At 39.8% G+C, this 8,807-nt stretch overlaps 1 protein-coding gene across 1 annotated transcript in view; it reads left to right on the top strand.

The window, feature by feature from the left end:
- Nucleotides 1-688: 688 nt before the first annotated feature.
- Nucleotides 689-8,807, top strand: part of elmod1 (ELMO/CED-12 domain containing 1) — a 13,000-nt gene continuing 4,881 nt past the window's right edge. The window contains exons 1-9 of the mRNA XM_008428611.2: nt 689-800; nt 950-1,007; nt 3,502-3,647; nt 4,677-4,705; nt 4,797-4,894; nt 4,972-5,101; nt 5,694-5,827; nt 6,503-6,571; nt 8,183-8,233. Coding sequence (XP_008426833.1) covers nt 991-1,007; nt 3,502-3,647; nt 4,677-4,705; nt 4,797-4,894; nt 4,972-5,101; nt 5,694-5,827; nt 6,503-6,571; nt 8,183-8,233 — 674 coding nt within the window. The 5' untranslated portion in view covers nt 689-800; nt 950-990. The remainder of the gene's footprint in view (nt 801-949; nt 1,008-3,501; nt 3,648-4,676; nt 4,706-4,796; nt 4,895-4,971; nt 5,102-5,693; nt 5,828-6,502; nt 6,572-8,182; nt 8,234-8,807) is intronic.

The following is an 8,807-nucleotide window of genomic DNA, read 5'->3' as shown; positions in this document are numbered from 1 at the left end:
TTCTGAAAAATTTCTTATATTTACGTTATTCTGACATCCAGGAGTGAATCAAACAGCCAGCAGTGAACCAAAAATCAACAATAAAAAATTAGTTTTTTAGCTGCACTTATTAAGGCCTAATAGAACTATAATTAGTTTAAATAGAAATGTTGTTATAATATCAGAATCTACAGCTGTTTATCCAGAATGTTAATATCATTTCAAGTAAGAAAAAACCTGTTGGTCAGGTTTGATATTATTTTAAACCTAAATCTGCCAGGGGTATGAATAATTTTGGGCTCAGCCTGCTTTTCAGGTGTTACCAGAGGAGTTCAAACTCAGTTAAAAGTTTGTTGTTGGGGGTTTTTTTTCAGTTATTTTAGGCGGCATTGTGGAAGAATTCATGGCCTAGAATGGCCTAGTCAAAGTCCAAACTGAGACTTTCATATGYTCTCCGACCAACCTGCAGAGAACGGTGGCTACAAATGCATGCCACACTTTTCAGAATATCAGTAAAGAMGAAGAAACGTATGAACGGTGTTGGAACAGGACAAAACGTGAACTAATTCAAGGGGTATGRATACTTTTGGGACGCCTGTTGTGTTAATTAAACTCAGACTGAGTTGTTTTTCCACATGAACCATCCATGCGTCCAAAAAAAGGGACTTGGTGATCGATGACGTATTGGCTCCAGGGTGTCAGACTAAATGTGGTGACGGCTTGCCATACCGTCGGTGGCCGTCATGGAGGCGCAGCAGAGGCTGTAACTGGGCAACAAACGCAGAATCCCTCCGCTGCATCGCCTCGTGTCATCAGAACAGGTAAGAAAACATTTCACTTCTGGATCTGCTACCGGACCGAACCGATCCTGCAGGGATCCGGGGATCAGGCTCGGCGCGGCGGCCCGTCAGCACCGCGGACAGCTCCGGATATCCGGGCCTGAATAACCGAGAATCTGCTCTGTCCTCAGGTCCAGGACCGAACCGAACCGAACCAGCAGGAGCCGCCAAGATGAAGCACTTCCTCCGGTAAGAATCAAGATGGAGGCTTGAAAAGCAGACGGAACCGAACAGAACCGAATGGGTTTTTACCTGCGCGGCTTATGGGCGAACCGAGCCAATAAAACATCTGATTAATTCATGAACAGAGTTTATCTGCAGGCACAGAAAGAGCCGCTCTGCTTAGAGCCCAGCATGTTGGACAGCTTCTTATTTCAGAGGATTTTAATCCTGGAAAAATCAGGCTTTTTTAATCTGTTTGTAATTTATTAAACTGGTMAAATCCAGATTATCATGACTCCATTTCAGGGTCTGTGACTGTTCAGCCTTTAGATGATAAACACCCGAATCAGATTAATGGCTAATGATGGCTGGTAAACCKGTCTGAGCTGCTGGATGTAAATAATAAAATCCAGCCGATTTTAAAGGACATGTTTACACTAAACAGATAACATGACATGACATAATGAGGACTTTTAGTTTTTAACCAGAAGCTTAAAATCATTTCAAAATCTATTTCTGGTCACATTGATTTAATTCTAATTTAGAAGACAATTATCACTCTAAAAGAAACCTTTAAGATGCTGGAACTTTACTATTTTAGTCATGTTGTATTATTTCAGTATAATGCAATAATTTAGCCTTCAGTATTCATTTTCTATAATCTGAACTCTTGCTGCTCTAATCTGATTTTCTGTGGCAGCTGCGGAGCTAAMRCTAACTAGCTAGGCATAAACAGAAGAGACTTCAGCTCTTATTTTAGTTTCTGTTCTTCATTTATAACATGGAGATAAAATAACCAGTTCGAAAGTGATAACTCTTTTAGCTTGCTATTAAAGCTAGCTGCGCTGCGCTGCAATGCTAACATAAACAAGAACAAGTGAGGATTAAATTTCAGCTGTTATTTTTATTTTTAYTGCCATTATTACAATAAAAACATTATTAAATATCCCAGAACATTTAAATCTGTTACCAGGAAAGTAGAAACCAATACTTTTCTAACCTCCTGTTGCAGCTAGCTGTGCTAATTATTTGTTAAAATAGTAATTATTAACTTTATTTATTTATGGTTTTGTCCTTCTGCAATGCTAGCATTATTAATCAGTGTTATTATTATATTATATTATATTATATTATATTATATTATATTATATTATATTTATGGTGTTGCTGTTGTTTATTTCTTTGTCTTTAACTCCTATCAGTGCTTCAGTTCGAACTGTAAACACAAACGTGTTTTTCTGCAGGTGCCGCTGAAACAGCGGCGTTTTCTTTTTCTTTTTGCTGAATCTGAACTCTTGTTGTAAGAATTGATATCATTTCAGCGAGTTAATAACTGCAGACCATTGTTGAGGTTTGCAGCTCATTGTGATGCCGTTTATCTGCTCAGAGTTTAGAATGAAGCACCAGGATGTGAAACTGGTTGGAGTCAGAATCCCGTTTTCCTCCTTGTCGCTGTTTGTTTTTCCCCTGGAGGCGAAGAGGAAGCGGCTGAGTCAGTCTGGGCCGTTTAGCACGCAGCTCTGCTCCTGCAGCAGCTTTAGTCCTGCTGCTCCGTTTGGCTGAGGCTGATCTGGACGTGAAGACGGTCTTCTCTATTTTTAACATGCAGATGTGATTCTTCTCAGGCTGCTGGAGGTTTGCTCCCTGCAGGCCGACTCAGGCTCTGCTGTCAGAAATAACCTGCTGCTGCSTGGCGGTCCGGCCACTTCTCTGATTCCCTGTCAGATTGACTCTGATCTCATTGCAAACAGAAATGAATTCATTTCAGTTGTTCTTCTTTATCCTGTTTTAAAAACTTTCAACAGAGCCAGCGATCTGAATCCAAAACAGTTATAGTTTTAATCAATAAATCAATTAATCACATGGCAGATTAAAACTAACATTTGCATGATTTATAATTTTTCTCGTTCTACTAAATATTGGATGATAAAAGTTTTCAGTCTGGTGTTTTGGTCTCAACTTGAACTTTTTTTGAAGACTTTATAATTCATCTTATTTGTTGTTTCTGTTGTTTTATTTATTTAGAATATTTGAAATGTCTTCCAGTTCTAATGTTTATTGGAATTTAAACTTATAAAAACTCATATTTATCCTATTTTTTCCAGACAGCAAGCAGTAAAGTAAAGGACTTATTTTATGTATCTGGACAAACTTGGATCAGTAAAAGTCTAGAATCTGGATCGTCCAGATTTACCACAGAAAAACGTTTCAATCCACAAACTTTAAAAATGAAAGATTTCCAGAGTTTGTAGAAAATATGAAATGAAATCAGTTCAGAAACTTTTTGTCGGAAGTGAAAACATCTTCAGACTGAAAAAAACCCCCAGCATTGAGTCTTMATCTGTTTGTAACAAAACAAAACAAAAAACTAAAATAATGAACAATCTTAATGTTATTATGTACCAAATGAATTCTAATTTTCACCTTTTAAAATGAGAAATAATGATAAAATCTGTAAAATCAGACTTCACATGATTTTACAGTGTGTGTTTTGTGTTTATTTTTTGTTCCTCCTCTGCAGAGTGGTGACCCAGTTCTTCGTCTTCCTCTACTGTAAATGTCTGTGGCGAGGCCTGAAGTTCGTCACCAGGAAGTTTACAGGCCGCTGTGAGCTGCAGAGGATCTGCTACAGCAACAAGCCGGGAGCGCGCAGGACTCTGAAGATAGGTGGGCCGCCGCCTGCACGCTGCTGCCCCTGCATGCTGCTGCCCCTGCGTGCTGCCCCTGCGTGTTGCCCCTGCGTGTTGCCCCTGCACACCGCCATACCTGCACACTGCGCGGCGCTTAACGTCACATAAGAATAGGAAACAAACGTCTGCAGTGAAAGATTCCCTCAAGTTTAGAATCTGTTCAGAAATGAATCCATTAATAACCTGGAACAGCAGCTGCAGAGGTCAGAGGTCAGGAAGCATCCTCCACATTTCTATGTTTTCAGTTAAAACTTTAAAGTAACAGCATCATGTAAAATTAACTTTTTTAATCTTTCCATCATATTAAAATGTTATTCTCTCATCAAAATCAAACATGCATTGTTGCTTTGATTCTTTTATGTTTGAGAAATCCTTCAATCTCCATGGCAGCCATTCAGCTGTTAAAATGCCTGGGTGGACCTAACCCCGCCCTCCAGGCACAGCTCCTCACCCACTCAGTTCCTCTAGACTAGCCAGCAGCAATTAGCAAACATCTGCAGTTTGCTAAAGTCTACCTTTCAGGTGCTGCTCAGAGCCGCGATGGTAAAAACATTAAAGGGTTAATAGAGGAGCCATGTTGGAATGACTTCCTGGAGGCGGCGCTTCAGAAAGAGCAGGAGTTTCYTAATTTCAAGGAGTTAAATCATGAAGTGAAATAAGTTTTAAATCACATTAGATATATGTACCATTTTTATAAATACTGAAGGTAACATAGTTACTGGATTTGTTTTAAATGGCAATATGAGCCTAAAAACACATAAAACATAAAACCGACAGGAGTAAAAACAAGAAGATGTTTTTAAATCTAGATTTTATTTAAAAAAGTAAAAAAGCTGCTGAATGTTGTGTAAAAACTGAATCTCTGTTTCCTTCTATGTTTGGAAAATTCAGTTTTAAAATCCTGATCCCTGTCTGACCTGCAGCGCTGCATTAATATGATAATAATTACAGAGTTATTTGGTATTCTCATCATTTTCACTAACGCTGTTCAACGTTCTCCTTTCAGAGTCGTCCCTGCGTTACTCCAAGTATGAGGTACCATCTGCAGTGCCACCATGTCGGATAAATAAATACACCTGTTCTCCGCCTGTTCTCCTTCACATCTCCCTCTTCTCTTCCTGTGCAGCTGCTGCGGTCGGCCCTCAGCGTCCATCCTGACCAGGTGGAGAAGACCATCGACAACATCATGGCCCTGAAGAAGATCAACCCGGACACCAACCCGCAGTACGACTCCGTTTTATCCTGAGTGTAGTGGTAACTACTGAGGTCAGAGGTCACCCCGGCTGTCTCTGTGCCTCCAGGCTGGGCGTCTCGCTGCAGGCCAGCCTGCTGCAGATCGTGGGCTACCGGAGTCTGATGGCCGAGGTGGAGAAGCTCCGCAGGGAGCCGTACGACTCTGAAAACGSCGAGCATGAGAGCATGCTGATGAAGGTACAGCCGTCTGCTGGGAAAACCCAGAATGAGCAGAGGAAATATTCAACTGGTTTATTAATTCAGTGGTGGGCACAGTTCTGCTAATAGAGGAGCTAATTACTTACTTTGTGATTTAGCTTTTTTACCAACTTTTAAAATGTTTAGGGTACTTCTCCTAAGTTAAATTTTTTGAATATTTTCTACAGCGCTAATTCACTTGTCTGTTTTGTAAACCTTTAGTTCAATAAATTTAGACATCTGTGGTAAAGTTTTGCTTATCAACTGTTGAATATATTTGGACATTTATATTCAAGTTCTTATTCTGAAGTGGATGAAGACTGTGTGCAGCAGTCTGTGTAGTGCTGTAGCGTTAGCATAGCTAATGTTTATGGTTAGCACTGTAGCATTAGCATAGCTAATATTTATGATTAGCACTGCAGCGTTAGCATAGCTAATGCTTATGATGCTTTAAGCCTAGCTTGTGGAGCCCAGTGCGGCTTTCTCCATATTCAGATGTTTACATGCACTAGTATTGCTGCACCTCTAAACTATTTGGGAAAGCCCAGATGATGATGTCATGGCTTTGTGAGCTTCTGGTTCTGTGTCGTAGCTGTGGAAGGAGCTGCGTCCCGACACGCCCCTCACCGGACGCATCTCCAAGCAGTGGTGYGAAATCGGTTTCCAAGGCAGCGATCCCAAGACTGACTTCAGAGGGATGGGCCTGTTGGGCCTGCAGAACCTGCTGTAAGCTCAGAACCCAGAAAACCAACAAACTGTCACACTACGGGGCGGCGCCTGGAAACAGGGTCAAACTAACAACAATAATTCAAATTAATTAGAGGCAAAAACTGGAGTTTACTTACTAAAGTCATGTTTGTGTTATTCATCCAATTATAAATGTCACAGTTAGCTTCATAAATATTTAGCTTACAAGCTAAATTAGCTAGCTCAGAGCTAAATGTTGAGGTTAAAGCTAAATATTGAGCTTTCCATCTCAATATTTAGCTAGCTAGAGATTTTTAGCTAGATATTAAGCTTCAAACTAAATATCTAGTTTTAAACTTTATGAACTAAATTGTAGCTTGCTAACTAAATATTTATCCTCAAACTAAATATTTAGCTCTGAGTTAAACATTTTAGTTGGAGTTTGCTAATGAAATAATTAGGTTCCAGATAAATATTAAGATGAATAAATATATTAATAAATAAAAACAGTGAGAGGCTGGCAGTTTTTCTCTTTTTACAGGCAAATTAACTGAAATTATTGCTGTTAATTTTTCCTGTGTTTTTGACAAACGGCTCCTGTTAGTTTACAGCTGTTAATCTGAAAACACGCTAACTCGTTCTTGGTTTGCACAGGAAGCTAGCTGCAGTGTTTGCCTTGCTTAGCGTCTGTCCACCTGCTCTGGGTCTCTGCAGGTATTTTGCAGAACATGACAGAGCCGCGGCGCTGCAGATGCTCCAGGACTCACTGCAGCCAAAGCACAAGTATGTTGGCGTGACGTTTCCTGACCTGAGATCAGTCTGTGTTACTGGCTAGTTAAAGTCAGACCAGCCGCCGCTAGCCTCCATCTCTCTGCCTGCTTCGCTCCATGCCATCGCTGCCTCACTGTTCTCTGACTGCTGCTGCTTCTCACTGACTCGTCTCATTTCTCAAATGAAGATTCTTCTGTTTGTTTTGCTCTCCACCTTCATTTCTGCGCACTCCTTTACTTTCTGTCCATCTAGGAGTTCTCACAGAAAGCCCAGGTACTGACCTTCACTTTCATTCACTTGCATTGACCTTTCACTGATTTGTCCTTCAGGGTCATGTTTCATGTAGATAAACTGCATTTAAATAGTTTCTCTGTTACTTAAAGGTCTTARGTTTAAAAAAAGAAAGCGGTAAAATACAGACTTGTTTAGTTTTTGCATTTTGTCACATTTAAATGTTTCAGATCATCAAATAAATGTTGAGATGAGACAAAGAATAATAATAATCTGGCCTGATCGTTGCCATCTTTATTAGCTAGTTAGCTAGTTATTAGTTATTGGCTGCACAGTGGCACAGTTGGTAGAGCTCTTGCCTTGCAGCAAGAAGGTTCTGGGTTCGATTCCCGGCCCCGGTCTTTCTGCATGGAGTTTGCATGTTCTCCCTGTGCATGCGTGGATTTTCTCCGGGTACTCCGGTTTCCTCCCACAGTCCAAAAACATGACTGTCAGGTTAATTGGCCTCTGCAAATTGCCCCTAGGTGTGAGTGTGTGTGTGCATGGTTGTGTGTCTCTGTGTGGCYCTGCAACAGACTGGTGACCTGTCCAGGGTGTACTCTCTGCCTCTCGCCCGGACCGTTAGCTGGAGATGAGCACCAGCAAACCTCCCGACCCCACTAAAGGACAAGGGTGTAAAGAAAATGGATGGATGGTTAAAGTTTATGGTGTTTGTGTTTTTATTTGACCTCTTAAAGCCACAAAAGTTTCAGCAGATAGAAAATAACATTAAAATAACAAGGCTTGTACAGAAACAAGCTTTGTTTCTGTACAAGCTTGTACAGAAGCTTCTGTACATATGTTTATGAGACATAAACCCAGAGTGAGTTTATGTCTCACTCTGACATAAACTCTTAGTTTGTGTCTTTGGTTAAAACCAAATGTTTGTTTTTCATTAAATGCATGAAGAAAAAACAACTTCACTCAACTATGAGTAAAAATTATAAGGTAGTAAAATACTCGTAAAAATATATTTTTTCCTGAGCAATTATATTTGTTTTTATTTAGATTTGTTTGATATTTAAATCATTTGAAACCTTTAAATATGACAAAAAAGCAAAAACTGAATCACTTTTTTCAGTGTGTGTTTGGTTTTTCAGTTGAAAATAAATTCTGGGTCTGCTGATGCAGCAGCGGCTTTTATTTGATCAGAACCGCTGAGACTTTATTACAGTATTTATATTTATTAGTTCATGTTGCATCGTTAAAGCGACCCCAGCTCAGAGTTTCTACACGTCTCTGAACCAGCTCGTGTAAGCAGCTTACAGTATGTGTGTGTGTGTGCGCATGTGTGCGTGTGTGTGTGCGTGTGTGTGCTGCTTCCCACCGTGACTCACGGCGTGTCGTCCACAGTGAGCTGAACCAGCCTGACTGGGAGCAGAAGGTCCCTGACAAAGCCATCGGGTGAGTCTGTGAGTCAGTGGAGCGGTTATGAGCAGTTAGTGTCTTACCCGCAGGTTCAGCTCAACTGGTTTTAAAATGTTTTAAATGATTAATCAATCAGCTAATTTTATTTGTATAACACATTACAGCAATAAAGAGCTTTACATCAAAAAACCACAAAAATAAAAAGTCACAGCATCATCATACTGATTTGAGAACAAATTTAATTAATGATCAGTTAATTATGGTTCAAAAGCAACTCTAAAGATTTGACTTTTAGCTTTTAGTTAAATGAACTCAGTGTTTCAGCATATCTGCAGTTTTCTGGAGGTTTGTCCTTCACATTCCATTGGTCTGTCACAAATAATCAAAACAATAAATGCCATTGTTTTTGGTTGTAATGTGATGTGATATTTACTGGCTTCAGAGGTGGCAGAGTTCCCAAAATGTATACTCAACCAGGAGTAAAAAGTAGCCAAGAAATGACTCAAATAAAAGTCAAAAAGTATTTGGTAAAAAGTCTGCTCAAGTACTGATAACTGATCAAATGATTAATAATTTAGTATTTAAAAACTACATAATCAGATGGACCAAA

The sequence above is a fragment of the Poecilia reticulata genome, linkage group LG14 (assembly GCF_000633615.1).
Source record: "Poecilia reticulata strain Guanapo linkage group LG14, Guppy_female_1.0+MT, whole genome shotgun sequence".
NCBI classification, from domain to species: Eukaryota; Metazoa; Chordata; class Actinopteri; order Cyprinodontiformes; family Poeciliidae; genus Poecilia; species Poecilia reticulata.
The sequence above is the reverse complement of the archived record's forward strand: the minus strand, read 5'-3'. Positions and strand labels throughout refer to the sequence as shown.